Raw genomic sequence first — 27929 nt, 5'->3', positions numbered from 1 at the left:
TAAATTCAACTCATTAACATTTACATCAAACAAGCTAATTGAGGTTCAAAAGGTCTGAAACTGAACTCTTAGGGTTTTGTAATTTCTTTGAGAGTCGTATGGTCTGAGCTTAGGATGTACCGTATTGAGAGGTCAACTCCTGGGATGATTAGCAGCTTTCTGAAATGTTTTCTGCTTGCGGATAATCTTCCTTATCATGAGAATGATGCACTTTAAATTGTTTAGAAACGGTCATATAACCCATCCTAAATTGATGAATAGCAGCAATTATTTCTCTGAGATTACTGCTGGTGGCGCTGGCACTTAGACGACCTGGTGAGTAAACACATTTGATTAGCAGTATTTCACACACAACTTTTCTATTTTGGCTTTGGTTTAACCCTCCCGCAGTCCTATACGGGTCGCATGGACCCCGTGTGCCCTACCAAAGCTTTCCCCTGTCTCTTTCGTGGTTTTCTTACAAGCCGGGCTGCAGGGAGCCCTCCACATCACTTTTCCCACCACTGCCCTAGATTTTTGGTGTGACCAAATATGTCACTAAAACCAAGTTATTTCAGACGAATGTTGTTTAAGAAAAAACTTCTTGTAATACGTCACATTTTTGGAGTTTCACCAAATCTCCTTTTGATGTTTACTTTACTACATGAAGAGCAATTATTTGATTCGCCTGAAAGGGAGTAACATTTTCCCATAATTACCAAACGTTACTGTTGATACAGTTTTTTAAAACCGAAAAGTTCCGACACCAGTTGGGGATAAATAAAGTTGCCAGCCAACTACGAAGAGCACAAAGTGAAATTAAAACAGTCAAGAAAGTCAGACTAATGTTCTTTGGTGAGACGAAAAGCACCATTTATCATCAATTTTAGAATCAAGATATTCAAACTCCAGTGTTATGTTGCAAACATGGGTCATAAACACGTCAATACAGCCGTCTGTCTGACAAAGCTGAAAGCACCACAGGTAGGTACATAATAAGAATATATACACAAAGGTTTTCATATCAAGAGCCTCAAGTCTAAATAATGGTGGTGTACAGAAACAAAGAGGCTTCTGGTAAAGTCCTGGGAAAAATCTTCATTGTTACATGCTCAGGACAAATCATGGACTCAGATGTGCAGGTTCCAACATAAAGACTAAATTCAGGGAGGCATCAGTTTTCTGCCGGTATCAAAGTGTTCAGATATGACAACATACATCCTTTTCAACTATATATCATCTTATATACAAATACTTTCTTCTTTAAAAACCATTACAAGTTAGTTGACTTTGCACACACATACATACGTAAATCTAAAGTCCAGAATACTCACTCTAAAGCTCTTCTTTTCTTAAATTAAACACAAAAATACATAGCTTAAGCAGCACAAATAAGAAAAGGTAAACAGCTGAGTGGATGCAGTGTGCAGACCATTTTTTTGGGATCCACGCTTATAAAAAAACATCCAAAAAAAACATCCAGCATTCAAATCTTGTCAGGTGCCACGGTTGGCAGAAGAGTCTTCAAGAAGCCGCAGCTAACCTGGAGTCTCCTGACATGCTGATTGTCGCTGAGGTGGGCGGTCGGGGCAGCTGGCCGTGCTATGACGCGTTGCTCTTCAGGTGCTGGGTTTGCAGTGGCTTCACATGGTACTCGTAGATTTTCAGCGCGGGCCCCAGTTTTATCGACAGCCCCGTTAGGACGTCGTTACGCGTCATCAGGAGTAAAGACTTGCCGTCAATTTCCTGTCGGAGATAAAGAGAAGTTTTCTATGCAGATGTAACTGTTTTGACATCTGCCACCTGAGATGGAGTGATATAAAAACATCTAACCTGATCTTGGAAAGCTGTAGCTTGCTCCTCAAACCCTGTCGCTTTGAAATAATTGACAACATCAGCAACTCCCCAGTTGGAAGGGTCTGGCAGCTGACCGTTCTCCACTGGGCTGTGGGATAAAAGTTACATGACTCAGATTAAACTGTGACAGCAGAAGGAAAAACTATTTGAGTTCTTAAAGAGAAATGAAACAAGTAAATAAATTCCTACGCTACTTTTAGATAATACCTTTTGGTGTCGACTGAGCCATTTGCCTTGTCCTCCATACTGGCTGTTAAAGAAAATGACACAGGGAAGCACAAACAATTATTTTAACTGTCTAACTAACAAATCAGTTTCAATAAAATTATTAATTAAGGTCAGAAAATTAACGATCCACACCTAGAATACCAAACTAAACATAACATACATCTTCTATCCTTTTAAAAACACTGCACAAGAATCATGTATGATCAATGGAAAAATACAGCTTTCTAATAATATAAAGCAAGAATATATCACAACATTTAACTACTTCTAAAGTAGGATTAAGTTTGCAACTCTGTTCGAAAATGTTAACAAAAATGGCAGACTGTATGTGCCTAATGAGTTGTACTTTGAAATATAGTATTCAACTTTCAATGAGATAAAGAAGCAGATTATGCTAAATATGCTCAAAGATGCAATTTCTACTCCTTATCTGTAAGGTTATAGATATTCACCTGTCATTCAGTTTAGAGATACTACCCATCGGTTGACGTTTTTCATTAACCAATGTACAGTGACATTTTCACAATGTACTTATAAAGTGCACCCAAGAAGAAAAAATACTCTGCTAATTCTGCTCTGTGTGTATTTGGGCTGATGACATCACAAGAAGCACGGAAACTGAGCTGATCAGGTGCATCAGTAAACACAACGAACAAAATAAGTGTACACAACTTAAAATAAACATTCACCAAACACTCGATTAGCTTTAATGGGTGATTGGTTGGTCATTTAATGAATTTTGTCAAATTCATTAAATGCATAAAAACTAAGAACGACCATTTTTGATCTGTCAACAAACCAACCAGCGGTACACTTTGATGCCCTTTCTTAAGTTTAATAAAAACAAATAATTAAATAACAAAGACATACATTTCACACACCCAAAAAAACTAAAAATCTATCATAAAAACAAACAAATCAGGAATTTGCCAATAATAGCTTGATCGGTGATTCTGAACCTATAGAGGTGGGATCTGACTAGAACAAAGCAGGACTGAAACAATTATGAATTAATCGTGATTAATCGATTATTGAAAATTTCATCAACTAATTTAGTAATCGAATAATCGTTAACTGGAGAATAAGGACTCTATAACATGCCATTTGCTGAAAAAACAACCCACTCAGAGCAGTAATTAATCCAAAACTGTACAAAAATATATACATTTTGCATTTAAGATGACAAACCTTTGCCTGTAAATATGCTCTATCCAGAACTACTCCAGTAGCTTAGCTTTACCTGGTTCAAATTCTGTAAAAACAATCTCCCATTAAGCACTTTTTGGTATCCGATTATTAATTGAAAAAAAATAGTCAACAGACTAATCGATGAGCAAAATAATCGTTAGTTGCAGCTCTAGAAAAAAGCAAATAAAGAGAACAAAAACTGCTTAATATGTAATAAACATACTATAAATACCTCCAAATAGTTGCCCTATGTGATGCCATCGTGTTAGAAACTTATGTCTGGAAAAGGGTGTTTTATTTTGAATAACATCATTTTACGACAAAAATAGAAAATCAAACTATCTTTAGAGTTGGTTGATTTTGGCTGATTTTACAGTAAAGTCTAGTAGCTTTTAATGTATTTCGAATCTCATATATTATATTCTAATCGGTTTTCAGCACGATTTTTCAAACACCAAATTCCCACATATGGCTCTAGCCTAACAGCCTATGGTTTAGTAAGTGATTTTAAAGTTGAAGAACCGACAAACTGATTAAAATGAGATTCTTACATTCTGTTGGGTTGCAGTAGTTTTTCATTAGATGCCGTATATGAGAGCTCAGTGTGTTGGCAGTTCAAACACCATCATCGTTTGTCTTTCTGACATTCACTGGATGTCTCCGCTGAAAAAGCACAGCAGCACAGCCAAATGGTTATAAAACGGTAAACAAAGCAGCCTAATTAACTAAAACTAGCAGCGTTAATCAGAAACACAAGTCAGAGTAAGAACTGAGATGTGTAAAAAAATGACTACGTAAAACTCACGTTGTTAGTGGAATTAAAGGCAGAAAAATATCGGAATGAAAAACTGGCCACACATTTATAATCCGGTGGAAAACATGTTTTGTATAATTCAAGGAAATAAAAAAATAGCGTTACTCGGAACGACGAGTAGATATTTCATGGCACCCTGTCAGTGTTTTGTAATAACGCTAACGTTAAGCTAAGAGGCATAGTTAGCCTCGTTTGCTAATACCAAATTTAACAGTTACCTTATTTTAGGAGATTTGGGCTTGATAACAGCTGCTCGTCCAAGTCGAAAACCGTAATTCAACAAACAAAAAGTTTCATAGGCATTGGGATTTTTACCAGTTCATAAACTGCGGTGTTCATTTGATAAAATCAAATTATATTCAAGTAAGCCAAGCTTCTTCGCTTTCGTTTCCTTCGCCCACAACGTTAGGGTATCATGGGAAATGTAGTGCAGTGCCAGTTTAACGGGTACGACAGCGTTTCTCCCACCAAAACACACAAATAGCTGATTTTTAATAAAAAGAATTTATTAGAATGACATATCCTTTGTTACATAAAATCTGCTACAGCAAAGTGTACTTCCCTTGCAAACACAAGTAAATATGATTGGGAAAAGTAATGTGTCAGCTTTCTAAATGATGTGCAAAAATCCACAAACTAAATTACAGACACATTTCAGATTATTGATTCCCATACTGGCACGTGTGACTAGCTACAAGAACTCATAGAACTGATTTCCTTTAGTCAGGAGGAGTGTGAAGTGGCTCAGGGAAAAGGTGCCGTCGTTTCACAACAAATTTCAACAAACATCACACACATGAGGGAGGGTAGAACAGATGATAGAGAAGAAGAGCTGGTAATCGCCTACACATTTGTTTCCGACAGGATTTACACACAGGCAGTTTGGACAGAGACATGCTTGTGGGCCAAGAGAGATTAATCTGATTCAAAAACATTAGACATTTTTTGAGGCTTACCATCTGTTCACCTTTTAAACTGAAAAAAAAAAGTGGAATTATATATATCTATATATATATAGATATATATACTTTAGATGTCCTTTGATTAAATACAAAAAACGATACATTTCATTAGGCATTGGAGGTGTCAATATGCATTAAATATAAATGTGGCAAATAAAAAATTTAATTCATATAAATAATTCAACAATTTTGCTGTTTAACTCTTGATAGCTTAAGTCTCCTTACATACACTGAGACCTATATAAATTTAAATGTTATTTTATTAGACTTCTATATATAAATAAAAAGCATTAGAAAGTTGTGCCTTTTTAAATTAAATCACATAAAATGCACATATGCTCATACATACATGAATTTCCCAATTTAAGCAAATAATTATGCAAATCCTTCTTTTGCATTTGGTTGCCTTAGAATGTTACAATTGATTAAAACAACCTTTTATTTCCTCATATGTAAAGACGCAGGTGTTGGGTTTTGACTGTCAACAGTGCATTTTTGTATATTTTGATTTCTCCTCAGCCCTGAGGGTCCAGTCTGCGGTCTTATAATTCAAATCTTAGACATCTCTGTGGCTGGCAGGCAGAGAGAAAATCATCTTTAAAAGGACTAAAGGCTTTCCAAAATCTCCCATCTGAAAGAAACAAAAGCAATAAAAGGTATACCAGCCATGTAGGAACTGAGCATCTGAATAGACTCTTTAGATCCCTTATATTGTCATGCTGGAGAAGAGAATGGGGATTCAGGGACTTCATTTTTGCAGCAAAATATGCAATGAGTCAGAAGAATTACCCATAGAAGTTATATTTGTCTCATGGAAATGAAAAAAACAAATACGTCTTAAGAAGACGTGGCTTACCTGAAACAAAAGAGATTTTGACCTTATTCCTTTTAAAAATGTAACACTACTATCCATTAGCACTTTCAAACTGTCGTCAATAAGCTTGTAAAGCAGAATAGGTACATCTTGTTTAATTCAGTTAAGAAACAGTGTAAAGACTACAAGTTAAAACTGCAGGCTGAAGACGGACCGGCCAGGCTGTGACCGAGATAAATCAATACTTAATGATATTTCTGTGATCTGTTATTGCGGCTATGTGATTAGGCATCACATTTTATGGCATTTGCGTTACATAGATCAAAATATCTCCTGCTTTCATGTCTCATGCTGTGACACAATTCCAGGGTAGCAAAAGAAAAAAAAGAAAAAAATAGGGATACTACTATTAGCTTCCAGTGATGCTGCTGCGCAAACATTCACATGCAGACATAAAGAAAAGAAAATATCACAATCTAGGCTGAGTGATCTGCTCTAACACAGCAGTTAAAAATCAAAACGCAACCCAAAGGGGACAAAGGTCACCCCTGTGAGCACCACTGCGTTGTTTCCATGAAGTATCCTTCAGGTAATGTAACAAACTGACCTTTCAGCTACTGAAAAATGCCATGCTAGTGCATTTCTGGACAGACCTTTAAATGTACCACAAACATACGAACTCTGTGCAGAGACAAAACGCAAACATCTTCAGATTTACTTCTTGTGAAATATACTTGTACTTAGAAAATATAGAATTTCTTTCCATCAAAAGACTGAGGTAAAAAGGAAATGTCCTGTGATCAGATATGGATAAATCATGCTACAAATGTTTAAGCTGACACAGCGCTGTCATGTTTCTGCTTCCTGATACCACTCGCAGCTAGTAATTTCTTTTTTTGAGAACTGAAAGCGGGAGAATGCATCATATTTTTTCTTTCTAAACTGATCTGGATCTTTGTAAAAAATTTGGTCATGCTTTAAAAAAAAAAAGGATGTCTCACATTTTAAGTCTAGATGGAAACACACGCTTCCAGGTCTTTAGGGACACCAAAATGATGGAAATGCTTTTTAAATGAATCAAAACTCAACCCGGCCCCTTCCCTAAAAACACACTTGGGTTTGTAACAAACAAGAGAAAAATTAAAAATAGCCTTCTTCAATACCATGTGCAACAGGTAAAACTACCACTTCTGTACCTCATTAAAAAGGGGGTAATTCAGTTTGCTTGTTGCTTTTCACATTCAAATTCAAACAAGGAGAGAGTCAAAACTAAAAGATAAAACAAAAAAACAATGAGAATGTGGTCTAGTACTTCACTGCAGCACGTGAAGGTGTCTGCATAATTTGCCTGTGTGTAGATCGGTGCTAGCAGCACCTGGGGGCATGGCAAAAAAATGACCTCACTTCAGGAATGAAGGAACGAGGCGATTGTTAGGAGCATGGGATGGCCTCAGTTCCACCTTATAACTTTCACCCAGAGTGCAAATATCCCAAAGCCGCAGCAACCTGATGGGGTCCTGGCTAAAAGTCAGCAAACTCTTTTGCACACTTTTCTGTTTGCGAGATGCGAATTTCCTCCTCCTCGTAGTCGTCGAAGTTGCTCGTGTCTCCAGGTCCTCTGCACTTTGGCAAGAAGGGAGCTTCAACCTGAAAAAGGAAAAAAGGCGCAGTTGTAGACAAAGTCACACGGCATGAATTGAAAGCATACAAGCTTTTCCAAAAACAAAATACCTTTCTCTCATAGATGGCTATCCAGTCTGTTGTGGAGAACCACTTATGGTTTTTTATGTCATTTACACCATTCTTCAGGTTGCCAAATCTCTTTGTCAGATCTACCTGGAGCAGGTTCCTCAGCAGGTCCTTCAGGTCAGAGCTAAAGTGAGAGGGAAATCGTACCTACAAGGAAGAAAGCAACACGTTCTCCTTAATAGAGATAAATTACATGAAAATAGATGGGTTTCCCTCCTATCAGGGGCCAAATGTGCTTCAATCCAACAGATAAGAAAACTTTCAGACAAAACAAGGTTGCAAAGTACCCTTATTTGCCCTTAACACATTTCTTAAATCTTGGCTTTTTTGGCTACATTTAAATGTATTTCATTTATTAGAAGAAAAAGTTATCCAAATAAACCGAAACCTATGACTGACACCATTTGCGGCAACAACTGCTGTTAAAAACGTTTCTTAACTTTGAGCTTTTAACATTGCTGTGGTGGAGTTGTGACCTATTTATGGCCACGCCACATCTAATTCAGTTCAGTTCAATTCAGTTTATTTACATAGTTCCTATTCACAACACGTCATCTCAAGGCACTTTACAGAGACAATTCAATCGAATTATACAGATTTCAAGTCAGGTACCTAAATCCCAATCTCAGTTGGATTTAAGTTTGGACTTTGACTAGGCCACTTCTTGGTTTGGATAGCTTTTTACCCTTAATAAATGAAATAAGCTACTGATTTTTGTATTTACCCAGATTTATTTGCTAGATCATCTTAATTTGATCATCTGAAACATTTAATACTAAATACTGCTTTTTTTTTTTGACTCAATATTTACGTAAATGTGTCAGTATCTTTTAAACACACAAATAAATCAGTGAATGTTTAAATAAATTTTTTTTAACTTGAACTCATTATTTGCTCAAATGCTCATATATAATTGTTCTTTCAGTTTTCTCATAATTATTTCAAACTTCCTCTGCTCTAGTCTACCATGAAATAAGATAAATTGTCACTATGATGCATCAAAAAGACCCTTATGTCTGATTGGCTAACCTACATGGCAGTGTAACTGGGAGCCAATCACCTTATCCATAGCAGTGTTAACCACGGCCACTGGCTTAGATGGGTAAGGATGACAGATCAGATAAATTCATGCTACAACATAGGACTATGAAGTAATAACTGTATAATCATATCTGTTTTGGTTAGATAATGAATACTAATTTTAATTCTTGCTTTTCATATTTAACAATTTAGAAATATATTATCTGAAATAAAGCAGCTAATAAAATACCCATATAAAAGAATTAACTGAGTGCTTGTAATTACAGAATCTCAATATTTAAAATATTTAAACATTTGTTTCCTTACCTTGCCAGACACAATCTTTTCATAGATCTGTATCGGCTGATCAGCAAAAAATGGAGGGTACCCAGCAGCCATCTCATAGATGAGAACTCCAAGTGCCCACCAGTCAACAGCTTTGTTGTAGCCCTGAAAGGAAAACAAACAGAAATATCACAATTTTTACTTTTTAGCTTAAATTAGGGAAAGCTACACCCTGTAGCAATGGCTCTACACACAATAAATGTGCAACGATTTTTTTATTATTCAATAACAATAATTCCAAGGGTCTGTAGATACAGGTCCTTCTCAAAATATTAGCATATTGTGATAAAGTTCATTATTTTCCATAATGTAATGATGAAAATTTAACATTCATATATTTTAGATTCATTGCACACTAACTGAAATATTTCAGGTCTTTTATTGTCTTAATACGGATGATTTTGGCATACAGCTCATGAAAACCCAAAATTCCTATCTCACAAAATTAGCATATCATTAAAAGGGTCTCTAAAGGAGCTATGAACCTAATCATCTGAATCAACGAGTTAACTCTAAACACCTGCAAAAGATTCCTGAGGCCTTTAAAACTCCCAGCCTGGTTCATCACTCAAAACCCCAATCATGGGTAAGACTGCCGACCTGACTGCTGTCCAGAAGGCCACTATTGACACCCTCAAGCAAGAGGGTAAGACACAGAAAGACATTTCTGAATGAATAGGCTGTTCCCAGAGTGCTGTATCAAGGCACCTCAGTGGGAAGTCTGTGGGAAGGAAAAAGTGTGGCAGAAAACGCTGCACAACGAGAAGAGGTGACCGGACCCTGAGGAAGATTGTGGAGAAGGGCCGATTCCAGACCTTGGGGGACCTGTGGAAGCAGTGGACTGAGTCTGGAGTAGAAACATCCAGAGCCACCGTGCACAGGTGTGTGCAGGAAATGGGCTACAGGTGCCGCATTCCCCAGGTCAAGCCACTTTTGAACCAGAAACAGCGGCAGAAGCGCCTGACCCGGGCTACAGAGAAGCAGCACTGGACTGTTGCTCAGTGGTCCAAAGTACTTTTTTTGGATGAAAGCAAATTCTGCATGTCATTCGGAAATCAAGGTGCCAGAGTCTGGAGGAAGACTGGGGAGAAGGAAATGCCAAAATGCCAGAAGTCCAGTGTCAAGTACCCACAGTCAGTGATGGTCTGGGGTGCCGTGTCAGCTGCTGGTGTTGGTCCACTGTGTTTTATCAAGGGCAGGGTCAATGCAGCTAGCTATCAGGAGATTTTGGAGCACTTCATGCTTCCATCTGCTGAAAAGCTTTATGGAGATGAAGATTTCATTTTTCAGCACGACCTGGCACCTGCTCACAGTGCCAAAACCACTGGTAAATGGTTGACTGACCATGGTATCACTGTGCTCAATTGGCCTGCCAACTCTCCTGACCTGAACCCCATAGAGAATCTGTGGGATATTGTGAAGAGAACGTTGAGAGACTCAAGACCCAACACTCTGGATGAGCTAAAGGCCGCTATCGAAGCATCCTGGGCCTCCATAAGACCTCAGCAGTGCCACAGGCTGATTGCCTCCATGCCACGCCGCATTGAAGCAGTCATTTCTTCCAAAGGATTCCCAACCAAGTATTGAGTGCATAACTGTACATGATTATTTGAAGGTTGACGTTTTTTGTATTAAAAACACTTTTCTTTTATTGGTCGGATGAAATATGCTAATTTTGTGAGATAGGAATTTTGGGTTTTCAGGAGCTGTATGCCACAATCATCCATATTAAGACAATAAAAGACCTGAAATATTTCAGTTAGTGTGCAATGAATCTAAAATATATGAATGTTAAATTTTCATCATGACATTGTGGAAAATAATGAACTTTATCACAATATGCTAATATTTTGAGAAGGACCTGTATTTATTAGATTATAAGGGTAGAAATGAGATCTCAGCTTGTACATGTACTTTAGGTTCAGGGGCCAAAAAGTCCTTTAACCTGAATGTGAATGCATTGTTTGCAGTTGTGCAGCCAATAAAACACCTAGAGTCACATGGTATAATCCTGGTGATAATGCACCATGTCAGCACAGCAGTCAGTTTTAATTCCTGCTTGCATCAAAGGCTTCTGACGTCCAGTCTTGTGTCTGAGTCAAGAGAAATAAATTCTCACCCAGACAAGTCACTCAAGCTTTCAAAGCTGTTTGAGGACAAAAACTATTCATCTGACCTCACAAATCATTGTCAGTTTGCTTATTTTTATCCAACATAACACAAGGTGAAAGGTGCCTGTCCATGAATTTATGTCAAAGCAAATTTTATAATAATTCCACAAAATTAAATTATTGGAGATCATTGTTTCAAATCCCAAAATTCATCCACATTTCTCAACATATAAGTGCTCACTGCACAGTCGTTCATCTTCCCGTCAAGATTAAGTAAACAAGATATATTAAACGACTATTGCACAATATGTTTAGCCAAAAAACATGCCAACACTAAAACAACTTGTAGTAATCAAGAGTTTGTTCCCATTTCTTTATTTGCACGTTGAAAAAAAAAAGAAACACAACCTGACAGGCTTGAAAACTAAATGTAAAAATGTTTGTTGTTTTTTCTTTGGTTTTGTATTTTTGAAGATATCAACCATCAGTTAATATTGATTGTTGTCCAGGTTGTCTGTTTGGGGTAGATAAAACACTGGTTCATATTAGTTAGTTAAGTTGCCTTTTTTCCCGCATGAATGATTTTCAGGTTAGAGTGGACACGTTTAAACTCGAATTTAACCTGGAACAGCACGTTCACACACTGAGAGTAGCTGTGTCCATTTCCAGTCCAAAACATTTTGTATGCGTTCTTCAGGAAGTATGTATTTGATGCTGAATAAATTGAAGGTGTAGGAGGTTCACATCACGGCGGTGGTACTGTATGTCCTTGAATGTTGAATTGTAGTCATCCCTCTTTAATTTATGAGTCAACACTGGCTAAACAGGACTTCTGTTCCTCTTAAATTATACTGAAAATTAGCTTAGAAAGATGCACATGCAGACACAGAACGGTTTCATTTACATGGACTGTTAGTACCTTCCTGCCCGTTTATCATCTTTTACTCCAGTTTGAACATAGTGTGCTATGAAAGACAATGCACCTGCTAGCTGGTCTTGCACAAAAGTGATGTCAGCATTTTAAAAGAAATCCATCTGCTGTTTTAGAAGGTAGTAAGACCATTTATTTTTTATTTGTTCTCCCAGCAATTACATAAAATACAACCAATTATTAAAATTACTACTGTGTATAGTTATTGCACCTAACATTCGTCTGCTCTTTTCATATTTTAGTTAAGTGTTTAGATTTTCTATGGGGTGGTGACAAGGTTCTCAAACTGTGGTATGTGTACCTCCTGTGGTCCTCAGGAGGAATGTTTGAATCAAGTAAGAAACCAGACCAATTAACTATCATAATCTTCTCAAATCAAAAGGATCTCATTTTAAACTGCATCCTATACCTCAACATATGTTGCAAATGGGCAAGATTTTTCTTTTGTTCTTTTTTAATTATACAGAATAAAACAAAGTGAAAAGTCCAGAGTCTGTTGCATTATTGTTTTAAAATCATGTAATTATTGCTGTACTTTCAGAGTTCGGTATTACCTGAGATGGTTCTTGCTAATAAGTTAGAGAACCCCTTGATTTATACCAGTTGAACTAACTACTTTGAAGATCGATTGCTTTTATACAAGGTAGAGAACACAATAATATCTGAATATTTAACTGCAGAAGGTTTAAGTACTTAAAGAAAACTAAAGTTTGCTAGTATTTTATTTTCAATCTAATTTACTTTATTAGAGCGTCAAACCAATGAAAAAAAAACTATCCTTCTACCTCTCAGGCTTGGTGTGGGAAGACAGACAATCAGAGGTTCACCTTGCTGAGGATAATCTCTGGAGCCAGGTACTCAGGAGTTCCACACAATGTCCAGGTTCTGCCTTTTACTCGTTTGGCAAAGCCAAAGTCTGTGACCTGGGGGAAATGACAGCCATGTAAAAAAAAAGGCAAAGCTAATGAGTTCAGCATTTTTAAGTCACGGCTACAAACAAAAACCTACAGATGTGTATAATGTTTAAAACAAATGGGACTTTTACCAAAATCAGTTGTCTTTCCCGCTCTTGTAACATTATTTTTCTACAATAAAACTGAGATGAACTGGTTACCTGGATGTATCCATGCTGATCTATGAGAAGATTTTCAGGCTTCAGGTCTCTGTAGATGAGGTCTAAAGAGTGAAGGTACTCAAACGTGAGCACGATTTGAGCTGCATAAAATCTAGCATGATTTTCACTGAAAGAGAGAAACAAAGAATTGGAGGCTCTGTAATGCAACGTCTCTTCTGAGAGAAATAAGCAAAAAAGCTGACAAATAAATCAAAAACCCAAACCAAAAAACAGATTTGCATTATACCTGAACCTTCCTGTGCGTCTGAGGTGTGAGAACATTTCTCCACCGGGAACATATTCCATCACCATGTAGAGGTTTGAGTTGTCCTGGAATATATATTCAAATACAGTTACTTCCCATATAATACTACTTTCCAATTAAAGGGCATCCTTATATAAATGTTGATGTGATATATACCATGTCTGATTTTAGTTTTCAACATTTAAACGTTACCTAAACACTAAAAATCATGGTTGACTATCGGACCGTCACTCAAACATGAGTCCCAGGATTTCTTTCTAGTATCAACAGTAAAGTATCGGAATGGTAAATATGATGTTAGCTTCTCCATTTTCTCATATCAACGTGTATGGCAGGACCTTGCAGTGGTGCAAGGAAATCACAGAAGCACAAGCTTTTCAAATAAGCAAACACAAGGAAGGATTTGTGGGAATGTTGAGAGCAACTGATCACAAGTCCTGAGCTGTGAAAATTTCAGAGGGGTAGTGGTGTCTCTTTTGTTTAACAAAACAAACAGGATAATATCCTAAAGCTGAATCAAACTACAACTTTTCCCTTTGAACTTTGACAATCAATGCTGACCTCAAATGCCTTGCTTCACTGAAATTGCTTTTTTTTTTTTTTATTATATGAAGTTTTAAGGCTGAAGGTTTAGTAATTAACATTCAGAGAAAGAAACCTTTTAAGCTCAGACACAGAAACCATGCAGGTAGCTTTCGATCCCTCGGTACCTTGAAAGCGTATTCCAATCTGACGAGGAAGGGGAAGCAGACGGCCTGTAGTATTTTTTTTTCATTTAATGTATGTTCTATCTGCTTCAACTTCACCACCTGAAAACACAAAGAAAAAGAGAATTAAAGAAGAATGTTTATTGGGTCGAATACTCTAAGCATCAAAGCTGTACATCAGGACACAGACCGTGGGACAACAGCAGAGTCACCACCAAATGACACCAATAAAACAACACCTGGCTATTAGATCTGCTCCAATGTTATGGCCGAGTTTTTAAGTTTCTCAGAGCTAATTTTCATTTTATCCTGAATTACATTAGTTAGAAATTAAAGCCAGAGAATAACATGCTTAAAAACTATCCATTAGACATTGTAGTACAGATAACAAATGTGTAGAATAATGATTCCCAACGTGATAAGCTAAAGAGCTCAGAAGTGGAGCAAAGCTTTCATTACAAAGACACTGCCAACATGTTTTGCATGTATGCAAAATGACAACCCACTATATGATGACCAGAGGTCTAGATAAGGCTTTCATTGCATCAACGGTACTTTACGAACATAAGTAAATGTTTCAAAGGTTTTCGTGGAATTTGAAAAACAATTGTAGAATACGTTGTATCAGGCACATCTTTATTAAAACAGCATTACCTGCAGACATACATGTGTCTTACAATTCAGGATGCCTGGTTTTCAAAGCATTTTGTATATAAAAATCTGAAAAGGGTAGAATGCATTTGTATGTACCCACTTTACCCCGATACCCCTAAATAAAGTCTAAAAGCCTTCAGAAGTCAAATAATTTGCAAGCAGAGTCTGTCTATGTGTACTTTGATCTCTGATAAATCCAGCTGTTCTTCAAAGACCTCAGAGGTTTGTTAGAGAACATTAGTGAACAAACAGCATCATAAAGACTGAAGAACACAGCAAACAGATCAGTGATACAGTTGTGAGGAAATTTACAGCAGAATTAGGCTATAAAAATAGAGCAAAGCTCAAACACACTACAGAGAACAGTTCAATTCATCATCTGAAAATGTAAAGAGAATGACACAACTTGTAAAACTACCAAGATATGGCCGTTCACCTAAACTGATAGGATGGACAATGTGAAAATGCATTTGAAAAACAGCTACGAGGCCCACAGTAACTAGAGAAGCTGCAGAGACCCAGTGCTCAGGTGTCAGAATCTGTTGACAGGACAACTATCACTCATGGGTTCCACAAATATGACCTTTATGGAACAGTGGCAAGAAAAAAAAGCCACTGATAAAAGGAAACCATAATAAGTCTCATCTCAAGTTTGCCACCAGGCAGGCAGGGACCACAGCAGACATGTGGAAGAAAGATTTCTGGTCAGATGAGACCAATGTTTAATATTTTGACTGACATGCATAACGCTTTTTGTGGCGGAAAACTGCCACGGCACATAGTACTAAGCACAGCATTCCCACAGTGAAACATGCTGGTGGCAGCATCATGCTGTGGGGCTGCATCTCTTAAGTGAAGCAGATGGTAGATGGAACTAAATACTGGGTAAATCTGGAAGAAAAACTCTTAGAGACTGCAAAGGACTTGAGCCTTGGGCAGATGTTCAACGTCTAGCAGGACAACAAACCTTAACCTACAGAGCTACATGGAATAGTTACGAGCAAAACATATTCAAATGTTAGAATGGCCTAGTCAAAGGTCAGACTTCTACCAATCGGACTAAGTTTGGGCTAATTTATGGACTGGAAAACACAATTTAGTCTCTAGGTGTGCAAAGTTAGAAGAGACTTTTTCCAAAGGAAAAGTTAAAGGTGATTTTACAAAGTTATAGCTAGCAACCAGGACCTTTCACAAATAGGGACAAATAATTTTTCCTAGTGCAACAAGGGCTTGCAGGGAAAGAAGTTGGATACCACTAGTGTAAAGTAAATGGATCTTTTCCTAATAAAATACAGTCTCAGTACTCCTGATATCAGGTAGTGTGAGCTAAGGAGCAAAAAGAGGCTGAGGCCACTCACTGTGTAAAGGAAAAATTTGAAGCTGTTTTGTTGAAGTGAAAATGAAAGTCCGACAGGTTAACCTCTTAAATCAACAGTCAAATTCAAGGGAACAGAGCAGCTCTAGAAGAGCAACACCATGCATGCCTGTCTGTACCACTTCCACATCTGTATTTAAAGATCAAAACTCTCATACCAAGGGCCTTTGGGGTTTTTTCAGTGATAATGTACTAGCAGCGGTGTGAGAGGAAGCACTCCATTTCCTTTCATCAGATACACGGCGTCTACATTTACGCAAAGCATTTCTGCAGACTTTTCCTTTTTTACAAGCAAGTGTTACAATGACGACAACAGTAATTATGATTTCATAGCGTTGTGATGGATTTTATTTAACAATGTGCGCTTACTTTTTGTTTGTCCAAGATCTTCATGGCATAGAACTGGTTGGTGGCTTTATGCTTCACAAGCATTACTCGTCCAAACGAGCCGGTGCCCAGAGTCTTGAACCTTTCAAACTCATCCAGGGTCGTTGTACACTTAAAAAAAAAATACAGTGTAAATAAAAGTAAGGAAGTAAGCCAAGGCAGTTTTTAGGTCTTGATTACTTATATCGTTTCCCCCATCTTTCATATAGCTCAAGCTGAAAACATATCAGATTTTTACTAGGGGCGGTAAAATTACCCAATCAGTTAGCATTCAGAGAATATGTGAGTTATTTTAAACCAAAGGATGACACTAGCATATCAACAACCAAATATGCTTTTATTTTGTAAGAATCATTGAGACTAACAGATTCAAATTTAAATAATAAAGAGGAATTTACCTGTGGGGGGCACTCCCATTTTCTTGTAAAATCTTCTTTGGCTTTAGCTAAGAACTCTTTCACTAAAAACAAACAAAAACAATTTATATTAAAAAACTTCAAATTTCAGGACTTAACAACATAAAGTCACATTTTACATTCAGGGGTTTAAAAAAAAATGGTAGTTTACACCTTCAGGGGAACAAAAGCGTTCTGAGGTCAGGCTAGTAGTAGGGAAGGAGAGCTGTACTTAAAACAACAGGAGAAAAAAGTAAAGTCAAGACCACACGCCTGAGCAGGAAACTTTTGATCACAAAGTGATGCGAAGAGCTCCGTGAACTTTACAGATCTGGCCAAATTCAAGACAAGCTGTTCTGCATCTCTTTCAGGAGGGGGAGCGGTAAAGGTCAGACAATACACAGTGGGCAGACAAAAAGACAAAAGATACAACATACATGTAACTGAAAACACAGAGCAGGCATGGTGAGGACAGTGCACTGTCAAAGTCACAGCTGACATGAGGTGTCCAAAGTCACAGAGTCATTTTGAACTGTCAGAAATTACACAACTTTAGCATTACAGCTTGGTTTTTGTTTATGTTTTTCATTATACTCTTTTCATTGATCATGGTAAGAAAATGCTATGCAAGTACCAAATGTGATTATCTGCAAAAATGTTATCTGTTTGGAAACTGAAAATAGGGCAACATCTTTTTGCTTGTCATTAATTATATATATTATTTCATATGTGACAGCTTCTTGTTTATGTTTTATTTGTCACACTTAAATGTTTCAAATCATCAAAGTTTCATTTCAGATAAAGGTAACCCAAGTAAAGAAAAAGGCAGTTTTTTAAATAATGATTTAATTTATTCAGAGAAGAAGGCTATCCAAACCAACAGGGCTCAGTGTTAAAAAGGCACTGCTTTCCTTGTTAAATCACAAAGTAATTGTGAATACCCATACTGTTTTGTTCAGTTCCACTAGCCACACTTTGTTTGTAGATTGCTTGACATGTAAAATTAAGAAATGACTTCAACAGAACCTGTTTGTCAGCATGAAGTAGGCTAAAAGATCACAAAAAGCAACACATTATGCCAAATAAGAAGAGATGAGAAGCAAACTCACAGGTATCCATCTGTCTGCAATGGGTTACAAAACCATTTCTTAGCTTTTTGGACTGCAGCAAACCACAGTGAGTCAGTATCCACAAAAGGAAAAGATATGGAATACCGGTGAATCTTCCTAGGAGTGGCTGGGCCAAGCAAAATTACTCCAAGAATGCATAAACGACTCATCCAGAAGGTCACAAAAGAACCAAGAACATCTAAAGCATTTATGGACTCAGAGTCCCAGTTAAGGTTAAGTGTTCATGATTCAACTATAAGAAGCAAAAGTTGTATATCCATGGGATATACCTAAAGAACACCAAGGCCTGTTACACATTTCCCCAAAAGTATCTTGATGGTTCCCAAGACTTTTGGGAAAATATTCTATGGACTGAAGAGTAAAAAAGTGCAAGTTTTTTACAAGGTGTGTGTCTGTCTGCTGTAAAACTAACACGGCATTTCAGAAAAAAACATCATACCAACAGTCAAACATTGTGGTGGCAGTGTGATTGTCTCGGGGTTTATTTTATTTATTATGACAACTTGCCATAATTGATGGAACGATGAATTTTGGTCTCTAAAGGAGAAGAGTAATCCTGAAGGAGAATGTCCAGCAATCAGTTTGTGACCTTGAGTTTAAGAGTACTTGAGATATGCAGCAGGACAATTATCTAAAACACACCCTCAAGTCCACCAATGAATGACTCAAAAAGAGTGGTCTTGTCAAAGTTGGGAATTAACCCAATTCAAATGCTGCGACCTGAACGTAAACAGACCATTCATGCTGGAAAACCCCCCGATGTGACTGAATTAAAACAATTTTGCAAAGAAGAGTGGGTAAAAATGTCTCCACAGCGATTTAAAAGAGACATTGCCAGTGATTACAAATGCTTGAAGTTTACTGCCAAGTTCCGGCCAGCAAAACGTACTTGGTAGGTTTAGGGGATCATTTGAAAACTGCATATTTTCTTAGGATACATTTGTCTGATATTAGCAATGTCATGATGATCTGAAATATTTCAGTGCAACGAAAAAGCAAAAACAGAAGAAAACTGTAAGGGGCAAGATACTTGTTTGCTGCACTGCATAAGGGGGGAGGTTTATCAGTTTGGGTGCAAATAGTTTAAACATTTTAGAACGATGTTTTTAAGTATGTATAGCCTCAGAACTAGTTTTCCCTTATTCCGTTTCGATGGCTCAATAATTATTGGGATCTGTGAGATCTCTGCTTTCAGCAGAAGTGCTGGTTGTGTGTGTAGAAGCAGTGTGGTGAACAGCTGAGACCATGTTTTGTGGGTGATGCCATTTTGTGTAGTTTCTTTACTTTCTGACTCAACTGCTTGTAGTTTTAACTGTGTTTGGTGTTCGTAGAAATTATTTTTTATCAGCTTTTAGCCAAGATTCTAATATTTCTATGGATACCACACATGACTATGCTTAACCATTGGAACTTACAGTAATGCTAGTAGAAAAAGCAAATGTAAGATTTTTCGCCCAGTACTGGTGGTTGGGGCTTGAGAGGTTGGTAAGCCAAGCGCTGAATGCAAGATTGTTGACCGCAGGCCCTACCCTACCATGTAAAGAAAACTTCATATGCTAGAATCCTGTTGAAAACCACTGGATGTCTTTATGTTGGGTTAAACTGTATCTCTTTAAATTAATTTTGGCATATTGAGCTTTTTGCGTCATCACTAAAAACATGGCTTACATAGCAAAGTTTACATTAACGACTTAACTACAGGGTGGGCCATTTATATGGATACACCTTAATAAAATGGGAATGGTTGGTCATATTAACTTCCTGTTTGTGGCACATTAGTATATGTGAGGAGGGAAAATTTTTCAAGATGGGTGGTGTCCACGGCGGCCATTTTGAAGTCGGCCATTTTGAATCCAACTTTTGTTTTTTCAATAGGAAGAAGGTCATGTGACACATCAAACCTATTGGGAATTTCACAAGAAAAACAATGGCGTGCTTGGTTTTAACATAACTTTATTCTTTCATGAGTTATTTACAAGTTTCTCTTTGTTTACAGCCATTGACATGTTGCCGAGGTTAACAGAGATAGTGGGGCCATTCTTCATCAATGGAATCCTCAAGGCCACTGGATATGCGAAATTGCTACATGATGATGTGTTTCCCTCTTTATGCACTGAAGCTGGCACGTTCCCTGAGTTTTTCCAGCAAGATGGTGCACCACCACATTATGGGTGTCAGGTCCAAGCATTCCTAGATGAACAGTTCCTGGAAAGTGGACTGGTCGTCGTGGGCCAGTTGAATGGCCCTCAAGGCCTTCCGATCTGACCCCCTTAGACTTTTATCTTTGGGGTCATCTGAAGGCAATTGTCTATGCTGTGAAGATACGAGATGTGCAGCACCTGAGACTACGGATACTGGAAGCCTGTGCTAGCATTTCTCCTGCGGTGTTGCTATCAGTGTGTGAAGAGTGGGAGAAGAGGGTTGCATTGACAATCCAACACAATGGGCAGCACATTGAACACATTTTATAAGTGGTCAGAAACTTGTAAATAACTCATGAAAGAATAAAGTTATGTTAAAACCAAGCACACCATTGTTTTTCTTGTGAAATTCCCAATAGGTTTGATGTGTCACATGACCCTCTTCCTATTGTAAAAACAAAAGTTGGATTCAAAATGGCCAACTTCAAAATGGCCGCCATGGCCACTACCCATCTTGAAAAGTTTCCCCCCTCACATATACTAATGTGCCACAAAAAGGAAGTTAATATGACCAACCATTCCCATTTTATTAAGGTGTATCCATATAAATGGCCCACACCTGTAGTTTGTTTTCACTGCAAGTACAAAGTGTATAATATCGAGATGCCAATCAGGCTTTTACTGTTTGACACTGATTTCTGTGCTTCAGTTCATTGATAGTGGTAGCAGATTATCCTCACTTATGCATCAGATCCAATGTCCCTAAGCTTCATCTTAGATTTCCTAAGCTCCAAAGTACACTGAACATGCTATTTGTTGTTGTGTGTACAAGTTGGAAAAGTGGGAGTTTTTAGTTTTAGTTTAATGAATTGTATCTGATATGGCCATCACCGGTCAGAGCTGTTTAAGGTGAATTGGGCAGTTTTCACAAATACACTCCATAATTTCTAGAAATTGTTAACCAAACATGAAATTTGGTAAAGGGTGATTGTTTGTTCACTTTAAAATCCACAGTTCACACATTTTTAAATAGATAAAAATTCTTAAAACATAATAAATCAGAGCTATATTTTTTACTAAGCAAATACAATGTGAAATATTTAAAATCAAATTTTAAGAATGTTTTTTAGACATTATAAAACATCAAAGGTCACTAAGCACAATAAGCAAAATTAAGACCAGTCCAATGACATGTTCACCAGTGTATTCACATCAATAATCAATAATAGCAATAATAATGAATAGTTGCATTCAGATGTCTTACTATTTAAAATATTTAACATTAGATTAAACTCGCTCACTGAAAATTAATTCAGTCCGAATCAAATTCAGTACTTTTACTATATCATAAGAATAATGTTGCAATTTGTAGAAAATATAAGAAAGTTGAAGGTTTTAATATTGGATGTGCTGTTTGTTTATTATTTTCATTGACATAAAGACTTCACATTGTTAGTTTTACCATTTGTTTTTTTTTGGTTTTTTTTGCAAGTTTTGCAAATGGGAAATGGTGTAGTCCAAGTCATGTGAGTCTGAAGTACTTCATAAATACTCTCTCTGTGACTTGGGATGCCTCATGGAACAATGAGCGTACCAAAAGTCTCTACAGTTCGCCCAAGGATTGCAGGAACATTCACCCATATGGATGAAAATGATGGAGGAGAAAAAGAGAGGAAGAACAATTTATGAAGAGCTAAAAACAAAAACATTTCAGAACCACATGTTGAAAAAAGAACACTAAATACAACGTAAGGCACCCTCATCAATAGAAATGTAATCCAATTCATCATTTTGGTAGTTGATTACTTATAGAAACTGCACTATACAACAACACCTTTGGATTTCAGAATATTCACAGAAATAATTAGTTTTTTTAGGCTTTTTTGTTAAGTAGGGCTGCTCAATATGAGGAAACCAAATCATTGCAATATAGTCTTTACTGCGATGAAATTTCTGATAGTGATCAATCTACGTTTTTCTCATTCTTCTCCCTGCTTTCCATCATCAAATTCCACATTGCTTAACGTGAGATCAAGGAAACCTACAGAAAGTTTGTGCATCCAGGGTAGTGAAAAGTCCACCCAACTGGCTAAATAAGATATTTGCATGCAAAGTTTTAACGCATGTCCTTCGAAACATTAGAATCTAAGAAACATTGCATCCAAGCAGTCCTAAGTGACTGTGATAATGCTCACACTAATACTGCAATGAAGATTGTGATTCGATGTATTTTGCCAGCTCTACTGTCAGGCTACATATACATTTATTTATTTCAGGATTTTACTCTGTAGTACACATTATTCTGTCTTTTCTGACAACACAGGTTCCTTTTATTTTTTTTAAGACAAAAAAGACAACACTGACTGTGAAAGACTGTAAAAAGCCAGTGAAAAAGCACATTTCATACTAAACAATGCACAAAAATGACAAGACAAAGATATTAAGATGTAGTCTTATTATATTACATGACTGAAACATCAAAGTGTTATGCTTAAAATAACTGTGCTAATCTTCTTTGGAGGTAGAAAATGAATATATGAATGTGAAAAAAATTAAAAAACAGCAAATTGGAAACTATTGGGGGACATACTGAGCAACCCCCCCAAAAAAAGCTGAACTTAAAGCTCAATTTTAGTTTTAAATTCTGATAATACCGCAATCATGAAAAAAGTATCTTTCTCTCAAGAACAATACATAAACTATTAAAAACAACAGCTCAGGGCAGTAGCCTGAAGGAACAGATGGTACATAGAAAGTATCTCAGTTCCCAACAGTTTTCTGAAGCAAGCAACAACCCCCGCTGCTCGGAGTTAAAGTTTAGAGCAAAAGAAGTCATTCTGCACTTACTCGACTTATCCCACATGATGGTGAACTCAGAGATTTGAAGCACCTCACCCTCTTGTCCCTTGTTCTCCTGTCCACTCTTAAGATATTTGTGGATTAACCGGCTGGCAAAGGAGTGATCCTTTCCCTGTGTCATTTTAGGCCAATATCTTGATGTGTGAGTAAGAAAAGCTCTCAGGCAAAGAAATCGTTCGCAGGCTGAACACCAGTGATACTAACTTCCTGTATGCAGACAAGTGCTTTGCAATGGTTGGTTAACCACATAAACTTAAGTTTCCTGTTCACATCCTCTGCTAAAGTGGCCAAATACGTGTCCACTTTCTTGGTGTTGCTGTTTGAAAGCACTTCGCTACATCTTACAGGCAAATTTTAATGCTTTTTTGACATTAAAGAGAGTCTGGAAGGTTTGGCTTGAAATGTCAATTCAAAAACATAGTGTAGCAATGGTAAAAGAAGACTGCAGATCAGAATGGAAGTAACGGAAAGAGGCAACCTGTCCAGGCTATTGTGCTCTCTGGTGGCTATATTATATAGTGCAGTTTTTCAGTTTTCCATTAATTCTAACACTATGTAATCATTAAAACAAAATCAAGGATAGTCTAAACTGTTTTTCTGTTTAACCAGTCTGTCCAAGTCAAAATAGCAGATTAAATTCTTATCATTTCTCTCTTGTTTGTGCATTTTTATTAAAATCTTGTTGCGGCCTCAACCTTTAATATGTTTGTTAGCGCAAACTAATGCCAATCAGAAGGCAGGTCAAGATCAGGACTCTGCAGACAGGCCACAAGCTATGACACAGTTTGGTGGATTAGGCTGGCAACTCACAACAACAACAACATGCCCACGACTGCTTCCTCCAAGTAATCCATAGAAGAGTTAAACTGTAGAATAGAAGAGTTATACTAGCTAGGTTTGCGAATTTGCAAAGGAGTTTCATGTCATAACAAATCAATTTATTTGAAAAACCTAAATGATATCAAGTTCATTTGCATTTTAAAATCATGGAAAATTAACACTGTGAATAATGAAAAATGTATTGTTACACATCAGCTGATTGTTGTTTAATTGAAAACAGGACATGAAAGATTTTTAGGTTGTTTTAAATCCTAAGTAGAGCCGGTCCGTTGTGGTGAAGAGAGAGCTGAGCCGAAAAGCAAATTTACCGGTCGGTCTATGTTCCTACCCTCACCTATGGCCATGAACTTTGGGTCATGACGAGAAAGAAATGACCTTCTTCCGTAGGGTGGCCGGGCACTCCCTTAGAGATAGGGTGAGGAGCTCGGCCATCCGGGAGGGGCTCGGAGTAGAGCCGCTGCTCCTCCACATCGAGAGGAGCCAGTTGAGGTGGCTCGGGCATCTATACCGGATGCCTCCTGGACGCCTTCCTCAGGAGGTGTTCCAGGCACGTCCCACTGGGAGGAGGCCCAGGGGATGGACCAGGACACGCTGGAGGGACTATGTCTCCCAGCTGGCCTGGGAACGCCTTGGGCTCCCCCCGGAGGAGCTGGAGGAGGTGTCTGGAGAGAGGGACGTCTGGGCGTCTCTGCTGAGTCTGCTGCCCCCGCGACCCGGTCCTGGATAAGCGGAAGACGACGAGTACGCGTACGAATTGGGCAATTATTGCAAATTGCGACTGTAACGCAGTGCAATGTTTGGACAAGCAGACAAGCACCTGTTTTGAAAATGAGTTTTATTTAGAGATTTATAGCCAAAGGTTTGTGATGAATCTTGAAAGTACTTTATAATTCACTTTTATCATTATCGCAACAAATGCCCAGAAAAAAATGCTAAAATCTAAGCCCATCTCACCCTAATCCAAATGAAGATTTAGCAGGTTTTTTTTTTTCCTCGCAGAGCTACAATTGCAAGGTGGCAGCATACATTTTTATAATATAGTTTTAAAAGCACTGTTAGAACAGCAGTGGTCTTGCTGTTCAAGTTAGCAGCAAGTAAGATTTGTTAATATATAGATCATTTCGACCTAGTTTAGATAAATCTCCTTAAGTAAATATATACCTTTAAAAGCATTAGCCAAACCAAACACATAAACTCAAATTGTAGTCATTTTCAGCTTCCAGGCCATGTCCTGCAGCTTGTTTGGTGATGATATTTTACTTCAGGATTCAGGTACGTGATATGGGCCCTTTGAAAGCTTAACGAGCGTCTTGAAGGCTCCACTTAAACACAACAATATGAAAAAGCAATTTATTTATGAAATCGAGGGGAGTAGGTGTTCTTTGACATTCACCTCTATGCAAAGACCAATAATAAAGCTCATGATAACCGCGCTGGCAAACATTCACCTGTTAGCCGGTTTTATTATTTGTTTCCAGCTGAGATCACGACCACTTCGAACACGCGTTGTGGGACTGTCCTACCAAAGATGGTTCTTCTATGCCATACCCATATTACGGTACTGACTGTCCCGGTGCTGTACAACTGTTAAATGATGCTATCCATTGAATTTGGAAAGCAAGCACACAAATTATGATACAATGTACGTTAAAAGGCTAAAAGTGAACAGGATGACTTCCAGGTGCTCACCGCTTTCCTGCTCGTTTCCTTTCTTGGCAGTTGCTGCGTTTCCCATCGTAGGAAGACAGGGCGATCCACAGCTGGCTCGGAGCGATGATGGTGGCCGTTAGCTAACAGGCTCCTCCGTTAGCGCGATAACAAATTTCAGCTTGCTAAACCTGGCTGGCTGAAAACACCATCAATGTGCACTCTTTCAGAACTGAACCTGGTCGTGCTCGGCTGGCCGACTCGCTGATGTTTATTTATCGTGTCCTTTTTGCCGTTCATGAATGCCTCTGCTGGAATGACAACATGATCCAGACTTTTCACCTCTGCCTCCTGTCGTCTCGTGCTGCGTTCACGTCTTGTAGGAATACCCATGAATGCGCTTGATAGGTGGAACGCTGCCTTCACCGACCATTCGGAAATAACAAACATTACGACAGAGTGTTACATTTACAACTGTGAAGTATTAGAATATGTAACTCCACGTGTCTTTGATCTAGCACTAACCCAACGCCAAATGTGACACAGTTCTGTTGTCTGTTATCCAACTTTTAAAATTGAAATTTTGTTATAGTATGTAAAGTGTGGTGGTAATATAATATAATATAATATAATATAATATAATATAATATAATATATGTTAACACATGTGGGATGATTTTGTTGGTAAAGAAAAAATATCAAAATATTTAATATTATATATTTTATAAATTCACAATTGTTGCTAATTATAGTTATAATTAAATATTTACATTTGCAAAAGTTTTTTTTTTTCTGAATGAAATTCAAAGAAAATTTTCCTATACAAACCTACATTTTATAAGCAGTCCCACACTATAATATTGGTAGTGCTATTACAGAAAGCGTTGTCCATGTGTAGTTTAAGGCCATGTTACTCAAAACCTGTCTTGTTTAAAATAACCATAACCAGTTACCATTTTAACCATGTCATCGCACGTTTGGTATTAACACGGACACATTAGGCTTTAATATTTCCTTTTTAAATTTATTTCTTCATGAAAAAGCAACAAAAAAAATGTTTAGTTTTTTTTAGCTTTGTATTGTCTGCTTACTGCAGCATAACGTCTTACTAGCACTGTGCAGGTAATTATAACTACCTGGTGCTTTGCTGCAAACAAGAACCTTTTATTCCCACAGGAGAACACAATTGCAAACACAATTTATACCAGCATAAATAATAGTACCAATAAACTTATTGCTGTTACTTTTAGGGGTTTAGAAGCTGTATACAAGAAATGATAATCAAAATGTAGAAGACATAAAAAAAAAAAAAAAACAGCAGTACGGTAAGTGTCAAAACCCATTTTGATCAGATAAAAGAACGGGAGTCGCTCTATAGCGGGACGGGATGTTTTTAGCACCATGGCCAGCGACACCGTTGCTAGGTAGCTGTTTTGTGTCAGCAAGTCCTGAAGGAGGAGCTGCGAAGAAACTTGGCGTTAAGAAGAAGCCTTTAGAAGTTGAGAATCATTTCTTTCTCTTTTGAATGGTCAATTATTTACTAGAAGGCGCCGGTTTATTCCAAGAGGACTAGAGTGCGGCAAGTGTCTGATTTTACCACATTGCGAACGCAAACTTCAACCGTTCATCCACCAACCACCCCTCTCACAGAGGGGTCTTGGTATCGCCCAGGGACTCGCTCCGGCACTCACAGCAGACAACAGGATCACAATACACTGATTTTATTTTACAATGTTTGAGCCAACGTCAGTTCTTAGCAGTAACGGAGTTACACACCGCAAGCACTGAATGGTCCTGGAAACACGGTTGGAGGTCGATGCATTCAACAAGGAGGCCTCGGTGTCTATAAATGGCAGCTGTGTAGTCGGAATGGGACGAGGAAAAGACCTGCACTGGAATAATAAATAAGGTAAAGCTAACGGTATGTTTCAACTTAGCAGTCGTAGCAACGCTGACTGTAGAACAGTCCGGTGTCATTTATAATTAATTATCGTACGGCGTCTCACTGAGGGAAAATTGCTGCTTATATGTTGTAGAAGCTTTTAATTTAAAACACCGCTACTTGTTGTCATTCGCCAACATTAAGGTGGTGTACACTGGAAGTTACCAGGATGTCAGATTTGCTTCCCTGTTTGCTTTTCTTCCACCTGGCTTATGCAAGTAGCTAGCATCCTAACGTTAGCAAGGCACTGCTAGCAGCTCACTCATAGCAACAACACACCAGCCTCCGCTGTGGGAGATTTTATTTGTGCACTCAGGAAAAACACCCATTCCTAAGACTTTGCATGTCAGAATAAAAGATTCCAGCATGTGCTTCGATTGGGAGACAAAACAAGCAAGACATACAAAAGAAGGGGGATGGCCTGTAATCCTTCCAGTGGTCTGGAAGATACCATATTGACTTTCTGCTGAGACAG

General features: G+C 37.8%; 3 protein-coding genes across 9 annotated transcripts in view; 1 reads left to right on the top strand and 2 right to left on the bottom strand.

Moving 5' to 3' along the window:
- Positions 1-825: 825 nt before the first annotated feature.
- Positions 826-4488, bottom strand: samd13 (sterile alpha motif domain containing 13). 2 transcript variants are annotated; one of them, XM_047375049.1, is made up of 5 exons: positions 4285-4488; positions 3804-3915; positions 2044-2086; positions 1813-1924; positions 826-1725 (listed from the first exon to the last, which is right to left on the bottom strand). In XM_047375049.1, exons 2-5 carry the CDS (start codon positions 3829-3831, stop codon positions 1582-1584), a joined length of 327 nt encoding a protein of 108 aa, XP_047231005.1. In that variant the 5' UTR covers positions 3832-3915; positions 4285-4488; the 3' UTR covers positions 826-1581. The 2 variants fall into 2 exon arrangements, with proteins under 2 accessions (XP_047231005.1, XP_047231006.1); XM_047375050.1 differs by lacking the exon at positions 4285-4488 and adding an exon at positions 4058-4249.
- Positions 4489-4551: 63 nt separating this feature from the next.
- prkacba (protein kinase, cAMP-dependent, catalytic, beta a) lies at positions 4552-25868 on the bottom strand. Of its 2 annotated transcripts, none has more exons than XM_047375052.1 (10): positions 25555-25868; positions 16899-16960; positions 16483-16611; positions 14088-14186; positions 13360-13442; positions 13113-13239; positions 12826-12921; positions 8939-9061; positions 7574-7738; positions 4552-7489 (listed from the first exon to the last, which is right to left on the bottom strand). In XM_047375052.1, exons 1-10 carry the CDS (start codon positions 25598-25600, stop codon positions 7364-7366), a joined length of 1056 nt encoding a protein of 351 aa, XP_047231008.1. In that variant the 5' UTR covers positions 25601-25868; the 3' UTR covers positions 4552-7363. The 2 variants fall into 2 exon arrangements, with proteins under 2 accessions (XP_047231008.1, XP_047231007.1); XM_047375051.1 differs by lacking the exon at positions 25555-25868 and adding an exon at positions 23014-23194.
- A 1051-nt stretch (positions 25869-26919) lies between these two features.
- ttll7 (tubulin tyrosine ligase-like family, member 7) overlaps positions 26920-27929 on the top strand; it is a 94907-nt gene continuing 93897 nt past the window's right edge. For 2 of the 5 annotated variants that reach the window (XM_047375191.1, XM_047375192.1), the window contains exon 1: positions 26920-27421. The gene's annotated coding sequence lies outside the window, so the exon portion shown is untranslated. The remainder of the gene's footprint in view (positions 27422-27929) is intronic. The other 3 variants (XM_047375193.1, XM_047375195.1, XM_047375194.1) reach the window with 2 other exon arrangements.

Source organism: Girardinichthys multiradiatus, chromosome 9 (assembly GCF_021462225.1).
Source record: "Girardinichthys multiradiatus isolate DD_20200921_A chromosome 9, DD_fGirMul_XY1, whole genome shotgun sequence".
Taxonomy (NCBI): Eukaryota; Metazoa; Chordata; class Actinopteri; order Cyprinodontiformes; family Goodeidae; genus Girardinichthys; species Girardinichthys multiradiatus.
The sequence above is the reverse complement of the archived record's forward strand: the minus strand, read 5'-3'. Positions and strand labels throughout refer to the sequence as shown.